General features: G+C 46.3%; 1 protein-coding gene across 1 annotated transcript in view; it reads left to right on the top strand.

The window, feature by feature from the left end:
• The first annotated feature begins 2,647 nt into the window (after positions 1 to 2,647).
• Positions 2,648 to 26,448, top strand: part of LOC119184757 (uncharacterized) — a 115,812-nt gene continuing 92,011 nt past the window's right edge. The window contains exons 1-2 of the mRNA XM_075874628.1: positions 2,648 to 2,834; positions 21,124 to 21,218. Coding sequence (XP_075730743.1) covers positions 2,742 to 2,834; positions 21,124 to 21,218 — 188 coding nt within the window. The 5' untranslated portion in view covers positions 2,648 to 2,741. The remainder of the gene's footprint in view (positions 2,835 to 21,123; positions 21,219 to 26,448) is intronic.

Genomic DNA, 26,448 nt, shown 5'->3' with positions numbered 1-26,448 from the left:
CGCCCGTGCCAACACTACTACCATTCAGGACAAGAGAAAAAACGACCTTGATGCGAAGCGTCGAGTTGTTGTGTTCCGCCCAGGCGACGAAGTCCTTTTGTGGACACCTGTTCGTGTACCTGGGCTCTGCGAAAAATTCCTTCACCGGTATCTCGGTCCATACACCGTCCTGGAACGAACATCTGAAGTCAACTATCGCGTTGCTCCTGTCAACGCGGCTTCTGATCGTCGTCGCCGCCACACCGAGATCGCCCACGTCTCTCGACAGAAACGATATATTCGGCGTCCCAACCCTTTCTAACTTGCTGCCCTCTTTCGCGAAGGGGGGAAAATAGTGTGAGCGCTGACTATGTACTTCATCTTCATCTGTATGACCAAACCATTGTAGTGATCATCATCGTATGTCACGCGGGCTGGCTCTGGCTCGTGCGTCTGGATTAAAAAAGGATAATCTGGTTGCTGCCGTACCGGACGTGGTCTCATAGTATATATATATATATATATATATATATATATATATATATATATATATATATATATATATATATATATATGTGTGTGTGTGTGTGTGTGTGTGTGTGTGTGTGTGTGTGTGTGTGTACACTGAGCCCCGCTGTGGTGCTCTAGTGGCGAAGATATTTGGCTGCTCACGCGCAGGTCGCGGGATCGATTCCCGGCTGCGGCGGCTGCATTTTTGATAGAGGCGAAAATATTGCAGGCCCTTGTGCTCAAATTTTCGTGCACGTTAAAGAAACCCAGGTGGTCGAAATTTCCGGAGCCCTGCACTACGGCGTCTCTCACAATCGTATTTCGGTTTTGGGACGTTAAACACCACATATCAATCAATCAATATATACTGAGAGTAATATTTCAATGGGCCAGTTAGTCTTCGCGAAGGTATGGGATATGACACAACGGGAGCGTTGTCAACAAGGCTAAATATATTTATTTCGCAACAGTGTTGGGAGGGGTCCTCCCTTCGTCAGGGGGATGCGGTCTCTGTGCCTAATCGGAGTCTTCTGTCTCTCATCGCCAATAAGCAGCGATGGGCATGTTTCAGTAGAAAACACAAGTCTATCACTGCGTGCTTTAAGCCACCGCTTTTTCTGCTAGCTACGCAATGCTGTGATGTGTGCCAGCGTCAATGCCAGTGCCAGTGCAAGCGTTAACGCCCGCTGCTTCACATCTGCACATGGTTCCCTTAAGGGGGAGATGGTGTCATTTATGTTAGTGTGCATACATATGTTTTTGTTGTACAGCGCATGTTTCAATGTCATTGAATGCGATGTGTATGCTCACAATTGGCCTTGAACATGGTGCCTGAAGCCCAGTCAGGTCAAATAATCGATATATCTTCAGGTTTTTATTCTTTTTATTGTATTATGAAAGCAAAGTTATAGTAATTACGTCATCACTGAGGAACGAATCAATCTTATAGTGGACATAAATATGCACTATTATTAAAAAATGCAGTTTCATTGACGCTTCCAACATTATGAAAAACCAGCAAGACGAGGAACAGTTATGAGTTTGATTTCTAAACAAGAAACGACTTGTTACGGTGCTTTCAATGGTAGTTGCTTTCCCAAAGGAAGTACAATGTTATTTTATATATATATATATATATATATATATATATATATATATATATATATATATATATATATATATATATTTATACTTTCGTTATGAATATCCCAGTTTCCCGATAGAATGTCGCCGAAAGGAGGCGTGAACCAACGCCGGATCACAGTAAAAGGAGAGGAAAAGGAAGACAACACAGAAGTGTGGCTTTGAATGTTTATGCCATCCCCATGGTCACTACATACTTTTAAAACTGCTACGAGTAAGAAACATCACTGCATATCCACGGAATGAATGATGATGAGTGGGGTGAAGTGGCCGTCAATATGTCCATGCGTCCATTTGTGCACGAGTACACCCGTTCGTGCGTCCCTCCATCCATCTAGTGAACACACGAAGTACCGTGTTCTCGCTCCTTTTTCTCATATATTAATCATATACAAGTACCACCATCCAGTGGACAATCCCAAGACTAAACGAGAGTATGTACCACATTCCTGCTGTCAGCGCTTTGTTAACACTGAGAGCGTCATAACGACGCCATGCTACGTTTTTTGTAACATGTGGAGATGCGGATATGCGCACGAGGGCGGGTATGTGCCATTGATATGTGGGTATGTTCTATAAATTACGCACTACGCCAACGGCGGATGCACAAGCCACGCCATAAGGAGCTTAGCCCCTAAAAGAAGTAGAATAAGCAAATATTTATTTTTGCGCGCCACACTTCATAATGAGGAAAAAGACGCGAGCGACAGCATTATGCGTGGCAGACACCGGCAAATTAGGCATGCGAGGAAGACCTACGGTAGAGTAGAGAGCCTGAAGATTCATCCCCTTAGAGATGAATGGTTGCTTCAACCCTGCCAGTCGTCAACGTCATTTTACGAGCCATCCGCTCCGTCTCGCTTGGGGCGTGAAGCTGTCGAAGAGCAACGGAAGCTTGCAAAAGAATCCGGAATCGAGTCATCTCAAAGAAGGTGAAATTATTATCTCATTGTGTAGGACGTTGTTGCCAAGAGAAATGCGGCACCCATCAAAAACCATTCCTGCTTCGATCACTCCAGAGTAGCTTACTTCACACGGCCAGATACGTACGCTCCTTGGTATCCATTCGAACTGCGCACGGAAGACGCTTGAGCGGACGGAAGCTAAGAATGGCTGAGGTGAAACGTGATTCCTTGCCGCTGCACTTTCTGAACTTAGTTCACAATTACCAAAAGCGTGGTGGACATCACTATTACTTCTATGTAAGTATTACGAAGATGTACTTTTTCTTTTTGTAAACTCAACCCGGAGGCAAGCAGTATGAAGTTTGCAAAAATGATGGAGTTGCGCTTGCCCTAGAGTGCCTCGAGGCACGTTCCTCTTTCAGCATAGCTTGCCCGCGTTGGAACATGTTATTTATTGTTGAGGTTTAACGTGAGAGTGAATGTGATTATGCGGGACTGCGTAGTGAGGAATTGCCAAAAGTTTGACCGGCTGGGGGTGTTTTTCTCTGCACCTAAATGCGCACACGAGCCTTTAAGGTATCGCTTCCATCGAAACTTGGCCTCCACAGCGGGAATTCCATTGCACGGCCTTTGTGTCAACAGTCGAGCAGGATGATATCTAGACCCTATCGACGCGTGTGTGCTTCCTTCAGCTGTTTAGATCTGTTGTGTGGGTGTCTCGGATTACGTTATTCGTATAGTGCGAATGCAGGAGAAAGAACTTGTGGCAGCATCTGCCAACTCCTTCGCTGCTATACCGTGACTGGATGTCATATTCGCGATCGAAGCACACTTCCCAGGTTCACTGTGAGGCCAGCGGTTTATGCGTGGCGTCTGTCGGTATATCTGGGAACCATTGTATGGCTTGCGGACGCTACTCCGTTGTTGGCTCTGTTCTAGGAGGTATCTGCTGTTTTAACCAGACCTATAGCTAAGGAATTTAGAAAGGAGTTTGGAGAAACTGTAAATAAAAATCGTGAAGGGTAACCAGTAAATGAACAAAAGATCTACAGAAAAACTTTGATACATGTGAAACACCACCGATAATAAGAAACGGTTGCACCGAACTAAACAGAGGATTACTTGTGAAAATATAGGGTTATAAAATGATCAGGTGGATTTGCGAAGCAATGCTTTAACGTGAAGTACGAAAAGAAGGCAAACCAATGCTTTTTAGCAATGACGTAGGTGATAGGGTGGGGTTCAGGGAGGTCCGGACTTGGGGAGAAGCCATTCAGTTGTTTTCCCCTTTAGATTTAGCTATTGAACATGTGTTTGAATGAATTGACAGCTAAGTGTTGCGCATTCAACATTGCTTAATTGATAAATATTTTTTTTTGCACGTACCAGCGTACAATACACTTCAGCTGTGCGAGACCACGAAAATTGCAGAAGCTGCTCGACTGATTCAAAGTCTGAATAGATCCCTGAAATTACTTATGATTGGGCCCCATGCTGTTTTTGAAAATTTGATTTTAATGCATGAACCAATTCTCATGTAAATGAAAATAGAAGCCACAAAATAATGACCGTCATGGTCTGATTTGTGTCTCCTTTCGTCACTTTTCTAAAATAATGTCACTGAGTTTCAGAGACACTAAAATAAACAGTCGAGCCATTTCCTAGTTAGTATAAGGTTCTGGGTGACTATACTAACACTCATGTTCTCCGGAAAAATTACGTGAAATAGTTAAAACTCAGTGGTTATATCGCCTGATTATTGCGCAAACTTATAAAAGTGCCACCTGAATATACGCGGAACTAGCAAAATGAGGAAGCTTCGTGTCTTCGTGCGCATCAGCATATCACGAAGGGGTATTGACAGAAACAAAGTTAGTTTAGGTTCGACAAGAAGAGATTGTGCTTCAAGCGTCAGATGAATCTCTGTAACTCTGCTCATTCCTCAACAGATTCTACAAAGCGTTCTGGTAGTCGAAAGACAAAAAGCAGTTTTAACGCAGCCATTCGATTATTACTTATAAAACTGTTTCAAGGCCCGTATAACTGCATGATCTACAAACATAATTGCATCAAATCCTACCTCATTCACCCCGTACAAAAGTCTATCATCATTATAAACGATAATTCGGCACCGAAATTAAGTATATGACACTGCTCAACACTGCCCCACCAAAAATGAAACAAATGGGTATGAACTATAGGATAATGTGCCACCTAATGAGAATCGATCGCCACATAAATGAAGTCAAACGCTGCATACAGCTTCGACTAAAACGGGAACAGTTATTCCAACAACAAAAAAGTGCTTGCGAGGTGACGTGGCGAAGCTAATACCACGGGTGCGTACATACAACACGAGGGATCGGGAAAGGCAATGGCCACGGCGGGAAGACCCCGAACTGATAGGATGCCTTCGCCAACATGGACACGCCCGAGTGGTGTGTCCGCCTGTACCTCTCTGAGCTGCAAATCAACGTAAAAACAATCCAGTGTCACCAAGAAAATGCCTGGGAGCACACAGAAACAGCCAGCGTCATTTAGCTATGGTGCCATGCACTATAGCACTACTCAGTGCAAATAGCTGAAAGGGCCTCTTCTTGCTTCGAGTGTCACTATAGGAGTGGGACTAGTAGGGCTGGTGCCGCCATCGAACACTCTTCAATCAGACAGCTTTGGACGCACCCAAACATTGAATTTCAGAGCTCGCGTTATGCGGCTTTGTATTCTTTGTGGTTGCGTTTTGCCAGTGTTTCGCCAGGAGCTGCATAATCCAGTTTTCCATCCGGGAATATTCATAGTTAGTCGGCGATGGATAGCGGCGGGGTTGAGGCGACGGAGAACGGCGGCGTTGCGGTGACGGTGAACGAGCGGTAGAGCGGCTGTTAGGTGCGTCGAAAGCAGCATACTCACGACTGGGCGAATACCGACGGGGGTCCGCGCATGGCCGAGGAGAAGAAGAAAATTGGCTTCAACAGGGGGACGTCCAAGTGCTGCGGCAGTAGCGGGAGGCATGGCCAACTCGTTGACAGCGGAAGCAGATTGGCTTGCCGTCTGCTGTTCTCCATTCCGTCGGATTGCGGGATCTAGGCAGAGAGTATGGGTCGTGAAGTGGTGCGTTTATTGGCATCGGTCTGTAGACCGGACAGGAGATGGAGCAGGCGACAGGAAAACCAAGGTTAGCAATTTCTTGCCGAACGACTGCCTGAATGACTGACACCGCCGGAGGTGTTTATCCGGGTCAGGCTTCACATCTGATGCGCCGACAAGGTGGCCCAACACCGTAATCTGCTGGCGGCCGAAGTGACATTTCGGCGAGTTTAGTTGAAAGCCAGCAGTGCGGAAGATGTCGAGAACCACTGACAAAAGCTGTAGGTGTGTCTCAAATGTAGGTGAACATAAAAGGACATCATCCAGGTAGCACAGGCATGTTGACCACTTGAACCCTTGTGATAGCGAGTCCATCGTGAGGTTACTCATGTGACATACGAAATTTCCCCTGCTGCCTCATCGCCTTCAACTGCCCCACAGACCACCGATATCGTACATGTGGCACGCTTGAAGCCTTACCACACTCCCGCTGACGTTGATATCTAATGTGCCGAGACAGCGCTTCTGCCACCGGGGATTATGCTACATGCATGTGTCATTTTCTGAGACGATGCGCGTGTGTGCCTGATGAAGAGGACGAAGAGTGGTTTTCGCTCAGCGTTTCGTCTACCGGTCACGCCGCTGCTGCTGCTGGTTTGAAATATATTTCATCCCCAGCCTCGTCGATATGGCGTCTCTCTTCCGTAACACTTTGAACGGGCTCACCTGCAGTCAATGAGTGCACCGCAGCGTCTTCACCGCTGCTATTTTCATGGCGTAGCACAGCAGATGCACGACGCCATAACGCTGTCGCTATCCGAGGCAGGCGCATACTCGGAATGACGATGCACGCGAGAAAAAAACGTTCCCGAGCTGACGAGCTGCTAACTAGAGATTGCGCAGTGTCTGAGCAGAATTTTAGGCGACACTTTATTTTCGGCCACCATGTGCTTGCGTTGCCAACCGATATTTAGAAAGTATCTAACGTCATAGTCACCACTATACGCTACTTACCTTCCACGCTATTTTCATTACCCCCCTTTTACTATATGCTTCATACAAGGCGGTGTTAAAAAGAAGGCAACGACTGTGCTTTACTTCATGACCAGTAGACGTTTAGTGGCACTGGAGCGATATCGTGGTTAGATAAGTAGTTCCACAGAAAAAGTAACGGTTATGCAAGGTAGCGGATGGTTAGAAAAAGTGTGCCTGTATTGTAAGGGAAGGGCATGGACTCACGTTTAAAAATACTATATAGCAGGCTCGTTATGGTAGCTATATGGCTGGCCGTGTAAATGATGTGGCTGGAAATATCCTTAAGTGAAAAATCAATTACGCAGCAACGAGTGATTGGGTACCAGCTACAAAAGCAACAAAAACAAAAAATGGCTGGGAGTGATTCCCGTGAGGGCAGAAACGGAACATGCAAGGACGCATGGTGACAATTCGAAGGGAGAGCCTTAGCTGTTAAAAGTGATATCGGGTTGCCTTAGGAAGCCTATTTAGTGCAAAGTGAGATTCAATAAAGAAGCGAAGTGTATACATGAAGGGAAAATAATAAAATGGTGCGGCATGTTTTAGTGATGGCGATATACACACGGGTGTACGTTAGGGCTACTCTAATGAAGCAGTGATTTGTGAGGACAACATTGAAAAGGTAGCTTAGTTCATAACAGAAATGAGTTAGAGACAAGCGGTGCCTACTCGGCTTGTTGCGGAAAACCAGGCAAAATGGGTTAAACTTTAGCAAGAAAGCTAAGGTTGACCTGCAGTAAGGCACCAGAAGCAGCGCGGTGTTTTATTACACCATAGAGAAACAGACCTGTAATTCAGATAGACAAGTTTACGACTGAGCGGTATGATGACTGTAACAATGATAATTGCGGTAATCAAATCCCCAGTGTGGCTGCGCGCCGGCCTACCCTCTGCTATAAAGGGAACGCTCATAGCATCCTTTCATCCGCAGTCATCGAAAAAGAACAACGGTCCATCATGCTTTGAAATTTTTTTAAGGGCGAAATTTACTTTATTTTAACACGAAAGTATGTAACGCGAAGGTCAACTGTGACTCCGCTGGCGTATTTCCACCACGATTAAGACATTGCAATGCATTCATATTTATTTTGCGAAGAAGTTCCGTCACCGGACGCCAAAATTACGACGTCTCGTTCCGCAGCGCGCACGTGAAACCACTAGGTTACAAAGTGTGCATTGCCCAGCTGCTAACGGGTGGCTATTTATGTACATCATATACAGTTGGTGGTCCTCAGATTTCAGAAGCGTCATCGGGTGTTTGGCATCAGTAGCGAGATGGCGCGAAGGGCGTTAATTGGGTGCGCGCGACTGGTCGTCGCCCTGTTAGCTGTGGCGCGCTTATCTAGTGATTCACACGGTTTGCAACTCTCGTGCGGCAACCGCAAGCATGCTTTGAAGTTAGTGGTCACAGACTGCATGAAGGCCACTTCGCTGACTGCCACTGCCACATTTATGAAAAGAGAACGCTGCCATAAATAAGAATTGGGGCAGTTCTTCACGCTCACCTTGTATATGCTTTTGAGCATGTTTCGTTTGCCGTTCATTGTGTTTGAGCAGCGAGCTTTAAGAGTCGAGCTGTAAAAGTGGCTAGCCCGCGCTCGTCCATTGTTCGCTTTCTACCTGAGGTGGGCCGGCATCTGAGCATTACATACACCAATGGTGGTCTCCAAGGCATTGAGACCCAGACTATTCAGTCTTGTCATGATCGGCCTCGTGGAAACTATACCAGAGTTAGTGCAGATATATATTTATGCAGACGATATTGGTGTTTGGACATCTAATTTAACACGTCCGCCGATACGTGTGAAACTTCACGAAGCTGCGAACTCTATTTCGGCGTATCTTAGAGAGCCTCAAGATTTCTCCACACAAATCGGCATTGGTTGCGTTAACGCGAAAGGCAATGACGTCCTATTTCATCACCATCAATGGACAAATTGTCTGCTACACGCGCACACACAGGTTCTTCGGGGGTCGACATTTATCGAAATCTCGGCTGGAGTCCTTATGTGGCCACTCTGTAAAAGCACCTAACAGCCATTTCCAAACTTTTCAACTTCCTCGGAGGAGAACAGTGGGGCACGTCAGTACACGCAATGTTGCAGCTATACAGGACGTTGTTCCTGGGGTACCTGCAGTACAGCTTATCTGTTTCGACGAACACCTGCGAAAGGAACATACGTACAATCGAAAATGCCCAGGGTCAGGCACTCAGAGTTTGTCTTGCTGGATGTGCAACGCTGCACATCCACAGCGGAGACCATTCTAATCGCCAAAGATCATCCGGCCTCAGAGCACATTACTCTATAGGCACTTCTAGCGCACATTAAGCACCTTGCTCAAGCCCCTTTCCACCACCTTTCTTCGCTTCCAAAAGACCAACCGAGTGACTCCTTCTGCAAAAGAGTATTGAGTTACTGTGAGTGCCTTCCTGCAGGCCACACACGTCCGAAACGTATCCTGACACCTCCTTGGTGTTTAGACCGTCCAAACCTACGCTTGACAGTGCCAGGAGTTCTCAAAAAGGCGGATCTCTTGACACCAGATTTGAAGCAGCTGACTCTACACATGCTGCACGAAAGATACAAACACCACGTTAAAATTTGTACGGATGGTTCGACTAATGTTAGTGGCTCTGCCGGAGATGTGATCTTCCCAGCAAAAGCTGAAACGATCCTATGTCAAACGTCTCACAAAACAACATCAACAGCCACGGAGCTCACATGCTGTGCACTCTGCAGGATTGATCAAGAAGCACCTATTGATGGTGAATTTTCACCGATTAGAAACCAGCTGTATATTGTACTCAAACTGCGCTACGTCGTAGATCACAAGACCAATTGGTGCCGGAAACAAGAGAACTGTATCAGCAAGTACTACAGAAAGGACATGATGTAACTTCTGAATGGTCACCAAGCCACTGCGGAATCATCGATAACGAGCATGCCGACGCTGCAGCAAAGAACGCTGACGAAAATGGCATGATGGATCGCACTCCGCTGCCAGGAAGCGACACAGCAGCAAAGATTAATACGCTGACGCACGATGTCACCAGGTCTCTGTGGAGCACGCCCGGATTTATACACACCTGTCTTCCCCGTCTACACCGATACCTACGACTTTCCAATGCATCGGAGTTATCCAGATCTTAGACAACCGTTCTCTGCCGCATGTGGCTTGGCGTGCCTTACACGAACGCCTTTGCTTGCCGTATCGAATGGGCAGACAGTGCTGCGTGTGAAAAATAGGGCGCTGACGAAACCATCGAACATATTTTGTGTCAGTGCCCTCAGTACAACTGTCAGGGACAGTCCACGTCAGATTTGTGGACACCTCGACGACCAGCCACCCTGCGAAATATTAATTTTGGAATACCGGAAAGATCGAGCTTCACGCCGAAAAGCGACGGCCCTCCTGAAGTTTCTGCAATCGACCCGCTTCGTCGAACATTTGTGACGTTTTAGCGTGTTCTCTTTTCCGTCCTACTCTAGTTTTCTCATTCCCTTTTCCTTACTTTTCTCCCCGCAGGGACGTCTGCTTCAGCAGGCCTTTGGTGCGTAGGCGTACCACGGACCTGAGCTGCCCACAAGAGTATCTTGAGCTATCAAGGTAATGGTGCTTGCTTGGCGCCACCATGGAAACCCTAGCCCCCAAACTGACGCTGTTACTCACATCATGGCTACAGGTTGCAAGGTTGAGGGTTGGAAACCACGAACGGTGGCGGTCGGGGTCTTGGTCAAGCCCTGGCTGATGGACCTCCACCTGTTTATCAGGTCGGAGGCTCCGGGACCCTGCTGAGAGTGTGAGGATGAACTTTAGCTGATATATTCAGAACCCTTTGATTATACATAATGCATGGTATCTATTCACTCTAAGGAAAATGATCGGCATCAGAAAAGAAGCCGCACCGAAGACTTACGAAAAGATATGTTCACTGAAACATTCCCAAAGTCCTTAGTTGTTCACTCTACTAAACAGAAGAACCAATGACATCGAAATCGGTCTTCAAGATCGCAAAGTCTCTAGAAAGGGCAGTCGATACAGACTACAAGGTAAGAAACCTTTCATCAGGAGACCTCTTAATTAAAGTACAGACAAAAAAACAAAGTGAAGCTCTCCAAAAGCACAAAGAAATTGCCGAACAAACAGTCACTGTCATACCGCATCGCCGCTTGATTAGTGTACAAGGGGCAATTTCTGAAAAACAGTCGGTGAATGAAACAGATACAGATATTCTGGAAAGTCTGCAAAATCAAGGAGTCAGTGCTGTCCGGAGAATTACTATCAGAAGAGCCAAGGAGGAGATAAAGACCAAACACAAAGTTATCACGTTTGACTGCCACAATTTGCCAGAAAGGGTAAATGTAGCATACTTAAGTTGTCCTGTGCGGGCATATGTCCCCAATCCAAGGAGATACTTCAAGTGTCAACGGTACGGACATGGTTCGCAGGCCTGCCGAGGAACGACCATTTGGGCGAAATGTGGAGACAAGAACCACTCACCAGAGGATTGTGACTCAACAGTCACAAAATGCTCCAACTGCGACGGACGACACCCCGTGTACTCAAGACTCTGTGAGGTGTTCAAGAAAGAGAAAGAAATCATGCAACTGAAAGTAAACGAAAATCTCACATACCCTGAAGCACGCCGAAAGCACACTATGTTTCAGGCTCTTGCTATGCGGACACGGTTCACCGGGTAGCAGAGCGGCGTCGGGTATCTCCAGGCTGCCAGTACAGCTTTACTGATCTGGCACTGTCTTCACTCCCTCGTGAGGCGCCATCAGAAGCTCAAAAGGCATCGGCTCTTGAAGCAATGCCCACATTAACAACTAAGACACCGCAAGTGGATTCTGTTGTGAAATCCGTTGCGACGTGCGCTATCCCTCTGTTTCCCTTGCCTACAGATAAAGCACCACCAAAAAATGCTGTGCCTACAAGCAAGCAGCTCGAACGAACACCTTCGGTGTCTAAGCTTCCCGATGAAGCAATTGCACAACGACTACTACATCAGGGACACTTGCCCCGAAACAACCTGGTTTGCCTCTGGGCCGAGGTAAATAAGGTCGTCAACCAGTTGCTGCCCCTGGAAAAGGGAAATGACTAAAAATGTGTTCCAGCTCTATTCTGAAACCAACAAAAGAGCAAAACCTAAAGTTTATATCACCTATTGCATATCTCAGTGTACAACAAAACAGTGACGATGCTAATGCCTAACAAAAAAGTGACACTCATGGTTCACTGCAACTGCCGTGGACTCCTGCGCAACCTATATGATAAAAAAGACATTTTAAATCGCTTCTCTCCTTTAGCTTTATGCATTCAGGAAACAAATCTGGGTCCTAAAAACACGAACTATCTTAGACAGTACGAAGTTAATCATCATCAAAGATATCACAATACATCCGGTCACAAACCGTTTCGGAAGCAGTTGCGGTAAGTGTAGTGTCATTGAAAATAGTAACCATTCGTTCTTTATACCTCCCCCCTCATACGCAGGTAACTGTTAGAAACCTGGAAGAACTCGATGAACAACTTCCAAAACCTTTCATCTTCGTAGGGGATTTTAATGCACACAGCTAGATGTGGGGAAGCATGACAACAGACACCAGGGGGCAAATCATAGACTTCATTCTGACTAACGACATTTGTATCCTTAACACAAAGTCTCGAACATACTGCACAGCAAGCACAGGAAAGATGAGTTGTCTTGACTAAGCTTTCTGCTCATCGGTTCTCTACGTCCACTCAAGTTGGGAAGTTCGTGATAATCCATACGGGAGCGATCACCTGCTATGCCTCATACATCTGACCAAGCCAATTTCACTACCCACCAAACCGCAAAGGTTGAAGGTACACTAAGCAAACTGAACGCTCTACACTAGTTATGCTTGTCTAGAAGAAGAATACAGTGGGCGTCTGAGTGTAGACGAAATAAATTAGAAGTTTACTATTTGTCTCCTAGCACTGACATCCATATCAATACCGCAGACATCGTCACTAGCGCGAAAACATAGAAAACGATGGTGGACTGAAGATTGCCGTGCTGCGAAGAAGAAACAAAACAAAGCCTGCGGTGCTTTCAAGAGATACCTGACGCACGCAAATTTAGTAAACTTCAAACGAGCTCGATCGCAGGCACGCTACATTCACAAACAAGCAGAAAAAGTGTCTTGGCAAAAATATGTATATTCCATAAATAGCTCGTCACCACGCAAAAAAAGTATAGGAGGGTGTTCGAAAAATGAGCGGGATTACACAGCCTCTGCTATCCCTCTGTTCATTCCTCCTGGTGTTCAAACCACAGTCGAAGATCAGGCAAAAGAATTTAGGAGAACATTTTGCACATATATCCAGTTAGGCAAACTGCAATCCGGCTTTGGTTTCATACAAAACAAAAATAGAAATGCAGAAACGTCCTACCAAAGGTGGTACAAAGGAAGAATATAACAGCCCAATCACTATTGACGAATCAAAAAATGTGCTCAAAACAGGAACGAAAACTGCCCCGGGCCTTGATAATGTCCACTACGCTATGATCCAACCCCTATATGAAAGGGGAACGTATGCGTCACTCAAGTTCTTCAACAAGGTGTGGGTTACGGGCAATATAACTCTAGCATGAAAAAAAGGCTGTTGTCATACCTTTCCTTAAGACAAGGAAACCACATGCTCTACCCAATAGCTACCACCCTAAAGCCTTAACAAGTTGCTTAGCAAAATTAATCGAAAGCATAATAAATGTCAGGCTCACGTTCATCCTCGAACAACGTAACCTAGACACTAACCAGTGTGGTTTTAGACAAACGAGATCAACATTAGACCACCTTGTCCGCTTGGAACACACAACACGAGAAGCACTCATAAATAATCAACAGTGCCTAGTATTTTGCTTCGACTTAAAAGCTTATGATACTACCTGAAGATTTGGAATACTGTGCGACTTGGTCAATATGGGAATAAGAGGCAGAATTCTCTATTGTTTATAGGACTTTCTCGCCAATCGCACTTTTCAGGTTCACATTGGCACTGCCCTTTCGCGTACTTTCACTCAGGAAAATGGGGTAATACAGGGCTATATTTTAAGCACAACCCTTTTTATAGTGAAAATGAATTCCGTTGCAATAGAAATACCACGTACTGTAGAGCATTCCGTATATGTGGATGACCTACAAAGTGCATGTCGCTCTTCCAACATACACACCTGCGAAAGATAGATACAACAAACTATAAATAAACTGTCTGAATAGGCAGATAAAAATGGCTTCAGGTATTCAAATGAGAAAATGGAAACCGTGCTGTTTTCACGCAAAAGGGGACTCCAAGCTGACCCTAATTTACGGCTTAACAAACGGAATATGCCATAAGAAAAGAACACAAGTTTCTTGGTGTTATATCTGATAAATCACTAAGTTTTACACCTTATATAAATGCTCTGAAGACAAAATCAAATAAATGTCTCATTATTTTGAAGATGCTTTCTAAAAATAGCTGGGACTCCGATAGGGCATGCATTCTTTGTCTGTATCGACCATTGGTACGCTGCATCCTTGATTACGGTTGTACTAAATACGGATCAGCAAGACCATCATACCTCCGAAAGCTAGACCCCATTCATAAACATGCTCTACGACTTGCCACGGGAGCATACAGAACATTCCCAGTAGAAATCCTACGTGTAGAGGCTAACAAATTATGCCTAGACGCCAGACGGTGTTTACTTTTACAACATATGCACTAAAAGTTCACTCATTACCCTCACATCCACGTTTTACCATTGTTCCACAATGCAGGGAAAGACTCCCATATACCAATAAGCCTTCTGCTGTAAAACCGTTTTGCCTCAGATTAGAAGAGGTTTGTCAAAAATTAAATCATCCAGAAAACTATCTGTATGTCTGGAAAAAGCCACAAGCTATTCCGCCATGGAAAAGTATTCACGCCATCTGTGTCTTTAGGTTTACAACGCTCAGGAAGAGGGAAACGCCGAGGGAACACATCATACAGCATTTATACTCTATGCAGGAAACTTACCAAGGCTTCACAGAATGTTACACCGGCCGCTCTAAAACACAGGAACATGTCGGCTGTGGAGTTATTGGAGTGGAGTCGGAAGAGAGCGTACACTTACCGAATCATGCTTCGATTTTTACTGCTGAACTCTTCGCGATATACACAGTGGTAAAATAGGCAATAAAAGACAGCAGCCACATCACAGTTATATATAGTGACTCTCTTAGCGCACTCCAATCACACGCATAAAAAAAACTGGCTCCCCAATGTAGGACAGATATTGAGACGCTGCAGAGGCAAACGAAACAGGGAAAGCTATAAAATTCAGCTGAATCACTAGTCATGTCGGTATAAAAGGAAATGAAAGGGCAAATAACAGTGCATCATGACAACAAAATTGCCCATAAAAAAACCATGAAATACCTGCTACCGACTTTGTAGCAGAATTGAGGCGATCACTCAACAAAAAATGGCAACTAAAGTGGGATAAAAATCTAACAAACTCCCTGTTGTCAAACCAACGATTGGAGAACGGAAGTCATGCAGACACCAGGAGCGTTTCATAGAAGTCATTCTGCGCAGACTACAAATCGGGCATACATACCCGACCCATAGTTACATTCTGCGTAAGGAGCAACAACCGACTTGTCAGAGGTGTGGAGAAATCTTGACAGTAAACCATGTTTTGATCTCTTGTAGAAAACGAGAAAGGGAGCGGAAACTTTTTTTTCAACCCCTATATCATCAACGAACACCATTTCATCAAGCTTTTTTTTATTGGCGAAAACCCTACAATAAAACTGAACAATCTCATCACATTCCTAAAAGCTATAAATTTACTGAAACTACTCTGATCCTTATTACCAAAAATATTAGGAACTGTTTTTAACATTTTTCTTGTACACAAAAATATCTTGCCTCTGGCGCAATATAGCCATGGTCGCTTTTGCGCCACAAAACCCGACACAACTTTTCTGTCTCCTATTTCCCCTTCCCCCAGTTCTCACAGGTCTCGTTAATTTGGGAAGCGATCGCCGGGCTAATTCCAAGGGCCGAAGTATCGGCCCCCCGAACCGCACCACGCAAGCGTGGAAAATTTCAAAGAGGTCCTTTTTGGCGCGCCAGCGAACGCCGGCTGTGGCCCAAAGAACAAGCCAAAGCCGAGAGTTGATAACGAAAACAAAATTATATTCTCAATAATGTCAGATCAAAACAATACACAGGTATGCACACTCCACAATAGTTGAATACATTATGTCACCAATCAAACAACGTACTACACAGTACAATCAGCCACACTCGAAACAACGGACACAGACAACAATACGCACTGCAATGCAGTCGCATGCATTGAAAAACCAAGACACTTAAAGACTAAAGAGTTAGAAAACCTATTCAGTCCAAAGTTCTTCGAACAAAAGTCTGGATGATACTCTTCCGAGAATCACTCACTCAAAGTCCAGCGTTGTTGTCATTCCGCTGCCCCCGAAGTTTCTCTTCCAGGAAACCTCGCGTCTTCAATTGGCCACTCTTCAAGCTTCAACTTCTTCGCCGGAAACCCGTCGGCTTCACACACGCAGCTGGTGCCACGCGTCTTCGCTCGATAGCGGTAAACACACACTCTTGCCTGTAGCTCGAGTCGTCCCCCCTCAGGTGGAAATCATCTTCTTCTCCTGCTTTGTCTCTACGGACAAAACCTTCGCCGACTGCACGGCGGAATCCCTACGCGCTCTGGCGTTAACTTCCGTCTTCTCCTCATCCTCGTCTCGGCTGCTCGATTAAATACCTTCCGCGCGAGATTGCAGAAAGTTCTCATCATTTCGTCGGCGCGATGCGCAGCGAAGGCTGGGGGAAAGGTCGAGACGATACGAGGGCCGTCCGCGACGGATGACTCAACCCGGCATCACTACGCCCCTTTCCATCTAGAAATTTCGAGTGCTTGCTCGGCCGCTGATGTGGGGTGAGGAGGTTCGTCGGCGAACCTACACTTCCGAGGGGAGAGGGAGCGTGCCCGGGGAGCTTGTTTTCTTTTTTTCTTTTTCTTTCATCGTTGACCTCGCGGCGTCACTCCGGCGTTTCGTCGCGAGAATTTGGCGGCGCGCCCTTTGTTGAGCGCTCGTTTTGTGACACCAGTATAGTGTAGCAAACGAGACACACACACACATGTATATATATATATTGTGATGAGCGAGACAGAGAACAAGACACAACACCCGATCCTGGGCCAGCTGTTCTTATTCTGACTTCGTTCTTTTCTTCTTTGCTCTAGCTACCCGCGCGCCGAAGCGCCAGCATCTGTCTTTCTTGGTCATGACACTCGGCCATTACTGCGCGCGTGCGGATCTGGCGGCAAAGGTTCTGATGGGCAGGCTTGGCTGCATCGTGGTGGTCGGCCGCGACCATGATGGAAGTTTGTCGAAATTGGCTCCGGCTGCCGACACTGGCTATGTCGCCCGGGTCGTTTGCCATGTCGTGGTGGGGACTGGGTCCTGGTTGGTCCCTTTGTTGATGACACCGTGGGACGACATTGACTGTCGCGTGGCAGTCTACAGGCTCGACCACGCTGCGACTTTTCAGAGAAAGTTGTTGGACTCCGGTTTTCCTTTGCTGGACCGAGCAGGCATTCTCGTGGTAGAAGTTTCCTGCGGTGGTGTGGTTTTCTTGGAGATGGTTTTGGCGGGCGGCCCCGACTGGATCGACATGGTCGCAGGTTGATCACAGAACGCTTTCGTTTGTCCCACCACATTTTAGAAAAGAGGGCAGGAAATGGTGGATCTGGCAACGAAACGAGTAGCATCTTGTGCAGCCGTCTGCGCAATTTTCTGCGGATCGAGAGATGTTTTTCGGTGTGATTACACATCTTCACGAACTTGGGGTGAAGTCCTCGTGCTGACCTGTGGCGTGGCTTCTGCGAAGTGACTTGCGTAGTCCGTGACTTGCGCAGCGTTGTCGCTATGGGGCTCCCGGACGCTGTAAAGTCAGCGATTTTTGAAGCCACGCTGCGTACTGACGGGAGATCCTCGACGGAAGCCGTTCTCAAAACCGGATATTCTACCACTTCAGGCAGTGCGTGCGTCGCACGTATATCCTCTTCCGTCTGGTCAGATGGGATGTTATTAGACTCAGTGGAAAGACCTGTCTGATTAGGTGGTAGAATGTCCAGTAAAATGGGGGCCGTTGCCTCTAAGTCGACCGGACGACCTGCGTTGGGTCTCTTGCGGAGCGTTGCGCAAAGCTTGCCATCAGGGACCCGCCGGACACAGCTGCACCATCGGGCCGGTGCTCCTCAGGAGCTCTAAATACGACAACAGAAATACCTGTGCAAGGCAGAGTTACAGGATCGTGATTGTTCCCTACATCTTGGTCACCGAGAGATCGCAGGATGGTAGGGGCTCGAATCGCATCCTCTGGGTCGGGCTTTTCCCGAGTTCCGTCCTGAGAGAAAGTAGAGTTACATGGGCAGGTGGCAGAGGGCTTTGGACCGAACGCAGCTATGAGCTTGACGCTCCACTCCGCCCATGACTGCTGCTTCCAACCTTCATACCAGTGCCACGCCGCTGCACCTTCCCGAAGACGGTTTATGGCCACACACCATTTCTGATCCTCCGTCCAGGCCACGCGCATTGCTAGCGCGTTGACGGTTGCCACCCAGTTGTCGGCGTCGTTCCGGACCCCGTCGAATTCCGGCAGTTCGTAGGTAGACAGCGGTGGTGGGGCGACACGTGAGAATGCTGATATGACTGAGGCAACGCCGTCGAGCTGGTCTGAGAGCTGCAGGAAGGTGCCCCAAAGCTGCCAGCGTTGCTCCATTGGGCTTGCCTGAAGGTCGTGCGAGGCAGCTACGTCCAACATGGCGTTAGTGGCATGCAATTCTGGCAACATTGTAGGAGCTTGCTCGGAGATTGACGCTGTCAGTTCATTAGTCTTGACGTGGAGTAGTGCGATGGTACGCCGCAGGTTCGCGGCGCTGCCGTGTGTGAAGTCCGAAGCGTTGGTGATCGCGGTCTTCGAATGAGTAGTGGTTGCAGCACTGACGCCGGTGAGGTTGACGTGCACAGAAGCCTGGACGGCGTTCTCTGACAGCTCGCATGTTTAAAGAGTGCGGCAACGGGAATGTAGGACATGGGAAGCGTGAGTGGCATTCCCAAAGGACAGGAGCCGGTGTGGATCCCTGCCGCGAATTGGTGGCAGGGTGTCAATAAGGTCATGCCCTACAACCGCAGGGGAGGCCTGGACGCCATCCACTGGCGGTTTTAAGGGTATCTGAAGCGGCGGGTGGGACCCCATTGCCAAGGAAGCGTGGACGGCGTTCCTCGATGGAGAAGCCCGCACTGCCGACGAACCACGAAGACACGTACCGGTGGCTTCCCGCAGAGGGTTCACTTGTCGACTGCGCTGACGGCAGAATCCATAGCCAAGGACGCGTGGATGGCGTTCCTTGTGAAATGGTACTGGTAGCATGTACTGCAGCCGCCGAGGAGGCCTTGACGCCGTCCCCGAATGGTGGTGGCAGTGGCGGCAGGTGAACAGATGCCGAAGACACCTTGACGCCGTCCTCAAGCGGCGCTTATCACAGCTGTCCTTGATGACGAAGCAGAGACGTAAGACTTCTTCTTCGTCGACTGCGCCATTGCGATGAGCGAGACAGAGAACAAGACACAACACTCGATCCTGGGCCAGCTGTTCTTATTCTGACTTAGTTCTCTTTTTTGCCCTAGCTACCCACGCGGCGAAGCGCCAGCGTCTGTCTTTCTTGGTCATGACAATATATATATATATATATATATATATATATATATATATATATATATATATATATATATATATATATATATATATATATATATATATATATATATATATATATATATATTTGAGATTTAACAGACAATAATGCCAAGGAATGTATAGGGGAAATTATTAGACCAATTGCAATGTAATTATGAAGAAAGAAAAGTGCGTGAAAAGATAACTTGCCGTGGGCAGCATCCGAACCTGCGACCATCGAATAACGCGTTTGATGCTTTAACACTGAGCTACCATGGCTGCTATCCCGCCAGCCACTTATTGGGTTTATATGTGAATTTAAACGTGGGAGTGCCAGTCCGTGCCACGTGTAGCAATGAAGGGAAGGCGAGTGTGGCACACTCTTCATGAGTCTGTTTGGCGTCACGTAGAACGTAAACTCATTACGAGCTGGCAGCCGACCAATAGTTCCTTGTATAAAACCTAACGGCACGTTAGGTTGTATACGAAGGGCTATGGTCAGTGCCTTTAGCTTGTATAAGAGGGACTATTGGTCAGCAGCCCACTCGTAACAAGTTCAAGTGCTACGTGACGCCAAACAGGCTCAAAAGAGTTTGCCACACTCGCCGCCACGGCTACTGGTGGCGCTGACTAACACTCCCACTTTTAATTCACATATAAACCCTATGAAGTGGTTGGGGGGATAGCTGTCGTGGTAGCTCAGCGGTAGAGAATCGAACGCGTCATTCAAAGGTCGCAGGTTCGGATCCTGCCCACGGCAAGTTATCTTTTCACCCGCTTTTCTTCATATTTACATTACAATTAGGTCTAATATCTTCCCCTATACTTTCCTTGGAATTATTTTCTGTTCAGTCTCATTATTATTGTGTAAAAACACGGAAAAACGAGCCCTTAGGTATACACTCTTTTCCTTATTCATTAACTAGGGTCTAGTACTGGCAGACTTTGTGCCTTTAGGTTTTATAAGAGCGACTATTGGTCAGCTGCCCACTCGTAACAAGTTCAAGTGCTACGTGACGCCAAACAGGCTCAAAAAAGTGTGCCACACTCGCTTCCATGGCTACTGGTGGCGCAGACTAACACTCCAACGTTTAATTCAAATATAAACCCTATAAAGTGGTTGGGGGGATAGCTGTCGTGGTAGCTCAGCGGTAGAGCATCGAACGCGTCATTCGAAGGTCGCAGGTTCGCATCCTGCCCACGGCAACTTATTTTTCCCCCCACTTTTCTTCATATTTACATTACAATTTGGTCTAATATCTTCCCCTATACTTTCCTTGGCATTATTGTCTGTTCAATCTTATTATTATTGTGTAAAAACACGGAAAACGAGCCCTTAGGTATACACTTCTTTCCATATATATATATATGTATATATATCTATATATATATGTATATATATATATATATATATATATATATATATATATATATATATATATATATATATATATATATATATATATATATATATATATATATATATATATATATATCCAGCTGCTTTCATGTTACACAGGTTCATAGACAGAGGGATAAGCCATCTCTTTATCTTAGCAGGCTTGTGCGCCAATACAGGACTATCACCGTCACGATGGGGCGAGGTGGCTTACGATATGTTGTGTTGAAGACTAAAATCACCACGATAGTCTTTCATTCGCACGAATTGTTTCTTTTTCTTCAGGACGACGCGCAGTACCCATCGAAAGCTACGCTAGTGTTACCGGACTACTTCGTGGGCATGACAATACGCCTTTTCGTCTACAAGAGAGATGATGAGTAAGTGCGCATTCGTATTTCTTGTGTGGAGTGAAGTAAAGTGAGGAGTGAAGTGTTCATTACGGTTTTTTTATTTGCATGACACTTTTAAGTGTAGAAGGCAGTACTTGGCACAATCATGTGTAAAAAAGGTGGCATCACCCAGGCACAACAGTAAGAATGCTATCACAGATTAGCGCTGTCTTCTAGTTGGGGAGAAATACGCAACTGATTTCCTCTGTGAGAACATTTGCAAGTCTGCTTGTCTGGGACATGATTTTAGCTTAAGTAAACAACCACCGCAGAGGCTTCTGCCCAAGGAGGCGTGTGGTGAGTGGCGTCACCACAGACCCAAGCCAACGGCTGCTTTCGACCTCTTCCACGCCTAGTCGTGCGTGGCTTTGCTGTGTCTGGGGAAAAGGGGTTCCCGGGGTTGAAGCAATGCCGGCGTACTTGACCTTTACTGCCTCCTGGCACCGGCAACACACCGCCTTGGCCCTATACTTCATGTACAAAGCATCCGTGGCATGACCCACCCAGGGAAACCGGGAGTCGCCGTTTGGCGAGAAGGGTTGCCCTTTTGTGGCTGACGAGTCTCGGCTCGCCACATATGGTTATGGAAGTTGTACGGCTGGAAGTGGCAGACTTGTAATCACACATTTTTTTGTCACGTCCCCTTGTTGCAACAAGGGGACGTTGTTGCAACCAAGGGATTGGTGTTGCACAACCAATCCCATAGGATCGGTGGTGGGTGGTTAGCACTGCCACCGAAATGTAAACGCCGATGTTAAGTACATGCTTTCGCGAAACGAATTGTACTCTAAAAAGAGTACGCACCGAAGCATTCCTGCAGTTTTTTCCAGAAACCAAAAACATCTTCAGGAATTGCGTTATGTACAGTGAGCAGCCAGACGCAGAAGCCAGAACAGTTACAACATCACTGGTGGCAAAAAACCTTACTGAAAAACAAGGACCACGTTAAAAGGATACTACGCTGACCAGTGGTGATATGCTTCTTGATCTCAGACAAACAGCATGAAAATATCTTCAACCTTCCACTGTTCGGATATATCTCTGTCTTGAACATGGTTTATGGTGTCGCCTTATATGAACATATCTTGAACCTCTCTGAACCTTAACTACTTGATAGATCTACCCAAATATCTTCCATGTGCAACAATTTAAAATAAGGGACAACTAAGAATAGCTGACCAAGCACATTCCACTACCTTTTGAATCAGGTAAATTGCCAGAAATCAGATTACACGAAAACAAGAGTTCGTCAATACGCACCAAACTCTCGCAGATACTTTATGTGCGAGATTATCCGCTTTTAAGTGCCACATGTTTCACACTATAGGAGCCACAGTTATTACGGTTTCAATTGCCACAGTTCTCACATTTGCGAAAGCCGGTGTCATCATCATCATCATCAGCCTGACTACGTCCACTGCAGGACAAAGGCCTCTCCCATGTTCCGCAAGTTAACCAGGTCCTGTGCTTGCTGCTGCCAATTTATACCCGCAAACTTCTTAATCTCGTCTGCCCACCTAACCTTCTGTCTCCCCCTAACCCGCTTCCCTTCTCTGGGAATCCAGTTAGTTATCCTTAATGACCAGCGGTTATCCTGTCTACGCGCTACATGCCCGGACCATGTCCATTTCCTGTTCTTTATTTCAACTATGATATCCTTAACCCCAGTTTGTCCCCTAATCCACTCTGCTCTCTTCTTGTCTCTTAAGGTTACACCTACCATTTTTGTTTCTATTGCTCGCTGCGTCGTCCTCAATTTAAGCTGAACCCTCCTTGTAGGTCTCCAGGTATCTGCTCCGTAGCTAAGTACCGGCAAGATACAGCTGTTATATACCTTCCTCTTGAGAGATAGTGGCAATCTACCTGTCATAATTTGAGAGTCCTTGCCGAATGTACTCCACCCCATTTTTATTCTTCTAGTTACTTCAATCTCGTGGTTAGGCTCTGCGGTTATTACTTGCCCTAAGTAGACATAGTCTTTTACAACTTCAAGTGCACTATTACCTATCTCGAAGCGCTGCTCCTTTCCGAGGTTGTTGTACATTACTTTCGTTTTCTGCAGATTAAATTTAAGACCCACCTTTCTGCTCTCCTTGTCTAACTCCGTAATCATCAGTTGCAATTCGTCTCCTGAGTTACTCAGCAATGCAATGTCATCGGCGAAGCGCAGGTTACTAAGGTATTCTCCATTGACTTTTATCCCTAACTGTTCCCATTCTAGGCTTCTGAAAACCTCCTGTAAGCACGCGGTGAATAGCATTGGGGAAATTGTGTCCCCCTGCCTTACACCCTTCTTGATTGGTATTCTGTTGCTTTCTTTATGAAGCACTATGGTAGCAGTTGATCCCCTGTAGATTTCTTCCAGAATGTTTATATATGCTTCATCTACGCCCTGATTCCGCAGTGTCTGCATGACGGCCGATATCTCTACTGAATCAAACGCCTTCTCGTAATCTAAAGGCTATGTATAGTAGTTGGTTATACTCTGAGCATTTATCTATTACCTGATTGATAGTATGAGTGTGGTCAATTGTTGAGTAGCCTGTTCGAAATCCTGCTTGTTCCTTTGGTTGATTGAATTCTAATGTTTTGTTTACTCTGTTAGCAATTACCTTTGTACATAGCTTGTATGCTACAGAGAGCAAGCTGATCGGCCTGTAATTCTTCAAGTCCTTGTCATCTCCTTTCTAATGTATTAAGATGATGTTAGCGTTCTTCCAAGACTATGGTACCCTTCCCGTCAGGAGACACCTCGTAAACAGGGTGGCTAGTTTTTCTAACACAATCTGTCCTCCATCTTTCAGCAGATCTGATGTTACCTAATCCTCACCAGCAGCTTTGCCTCTTTGCATGCTCTTCAAAGCTTTTCTGGCTTCTTCTATCATTACTGGTGGGGTGTCATCTGGGTTACTGCTAGTTCTTATAGTATTAAGGTCGTGGTTGTCTCGGCTACTGTACAGATCTCTGTAAAACTCCTCCGCTATTTTAACTATCCTATCCATATTGGTAGTTATTTTGCCTTCTTTGTCTCTTAGTGCATACATCCGACTTTTGCCTATCCCAAGTTTCCTCTTCACTGCTTTGACAATTCCTCCGTTTTCCAGAGCGTGTTCAATTCTCTCCATGTTATACCTTTTTACATCGCATACTTTACGCCTATTAATCAACTTTGAAAGCTCTGCCAGTTCTATTTTGTCTGTTGTACTTGACAATTTCATGCTTTGACGCTTCTTAATTAGATTCTTCATTTCCTGAGAAAGCTTGCCAGTGTCCTGTCTAACTACCCTGCCTCCAACTTCCACTGCACACTCTGTAATGATACTCGTTAGATTATCATTCATTGTATCTACGCTAAGGTTGGTTTCCTCACTAAGAGCCGAGTACCTGTTCTGCAGCGACACTCTGAATTCCTGTACTTTCCTTCTCAGTGATAGCTCATTGATTGGCTTCTTGCGTATCAGTTTCTGTCGTTCCTTCTTCAAGTCCAGGCGAATTCGAGACCGTGCCATTCTATGGTCACTGCATCGTACCTTGCCAACCACTTCCACATCCTGCACGATTCCTGGGTGTGCAGTCATTATAAAGTCTATTTCGTTCCTATTTTCGCCATTACGGCTTCTCCATGTCCACTTGCGGTTTTCTCGTTTTCGGTAGAAAATATTCAAAATCCGCAAATTATTGCGTTCTGCGAATTCCACTAGTAGCTCTCCTCTGGCGTTTCTAGTGCCGATGCCATAATCTCCTACTGCCTGGTCTCCAGCCTGCTTCTTCCCTACCTTTGCTTTAAAGTTGCCAAATGTACTGGTGCAAAATGTGCTTTAACGGACCTGATGTCCGAAGGCGGTGAGGCTGCAACCGGCTGTGTGAGCTGCTGCAGCGACCACCAAGCGTAGTCGTGATCGTGTTCCGCAGGACAAAACAGTGAAATATTTACGTTCTGTGAAGGTCACAGAGAACATCGCTTTCATGAAAGCCAGGAAGTGATCTTCTCCAATCTATGGCGCCACTTATGCGGATGCGGTGCGTCATGGGCCAGCGTCGCACTGGCCTCCACCAACGGTCCGACCTGCGTCGAATGAGCAGTCAGCTGTGATGACCGTCCCAAAGGCGGCAGTAGTTCAATGTGCTCTGCCAACACAAAGAATCTCGGCGACTGTGGAGCCGTCGAGTAGCAAGGTCTCGTATTGCCAGGCGAGGGCTTAGACTCGAGCTACCAGCCTAGCATCATCTAATGGCTCCACCTGAACCATTCCAAACATGGTTTGTGGAACATGCTGACTGTGACATGTTTTTTACGGAAGTGACTAAGTCTGCTCCAGAAGCCCATATACACGTACATTTTCTTGAGCTGCAGTCGCGATACTCCTGCCCATAATAGCCCCACCGCGGTGGTCTAGTGGCCAAAGTACTCGGCTGCTGACCCACAGGTTGCGGGATCAAATCCCGGCTCTGGCGAATGCATTTTCGATGGAGACAAAATGCTCTAAGCCCGTGTGCTCAGATTTGGGTGCACGTGAACGAACCCCAGGTGGTCGAAGTTTCCGGAGTCCTCCACTGCGGCGTCTCTTCAAAATCATATGGTGGTTTTGGAACTTTCGATCGTCGATTTCGGCACGTTGAATTTGTTTCTCTTGCATCCAGAACTTTGTAGTAGTTGGTCCAGCCACTCAACTTTGGGAATAGATCTGAATTTGCATGTTTTGAGAACATAGGGATTTCCGACAGACATTTGCGCGAACGAATGTGCGGTGTGTCGCTGGAAAATGCACTAGCTGGCAAACTTGACAAAAATGTGTGCCCCCTCCCCCCCTCGTGCTTATGCTACAGTACTATCAAAGTTCTGTAATGAAAAGAATCTTTGCAAGTCAGATGTCAAATTAAAGTGTCAGCCTCGCTATATGACAGTGCTAAGTAGTAATATTGCCAGAAATTCGTGCCAGCTATTCAATAGAGAGCTATTCCCAGGAGCAAGGGAATTTTTATTTCACAAAATATATTTTCAAAGGTCCGCTGCAAGTTCAAAACGTGGAAGTGGCCTTCCAAGCCAGCTTGTGGCAGCTTTTGTTTGACTTGTATTGTTATAGAAGACACCGGAGCTCCCCCCAGCGTCACTCGTCGCTCTTATGGCGGCATCGTGTCGCGTGAATGGGTGAGTGCTTACAAAAAAACCACCACTCGAAACTCTCATGCAACCACACCTAAATTGAGTGAGGAGGAG

The sequence above is a fragment of the Rhipicephalus microplus genome, chromosome 10, assembly GCF_043290135.1.
Source record: "Rhipicephalus microplus isolate Deutch F79 chromosome 10, USDA_Rmic, whole genome shotgun sequence".
In the NCBI taxonomy this organism is placed as follows: Eukaryota; Metazoa; Arthropoda; class Arachnida; order Ixodida; family Ixodidae; genus Rhipicephalus; species Rhipicephalus microplus.
The sequence above is the reverse complement of the archived record's forward strand: the minus strand, read 5'-3'. Positions and strand labels throughout refer to the sequence as shown.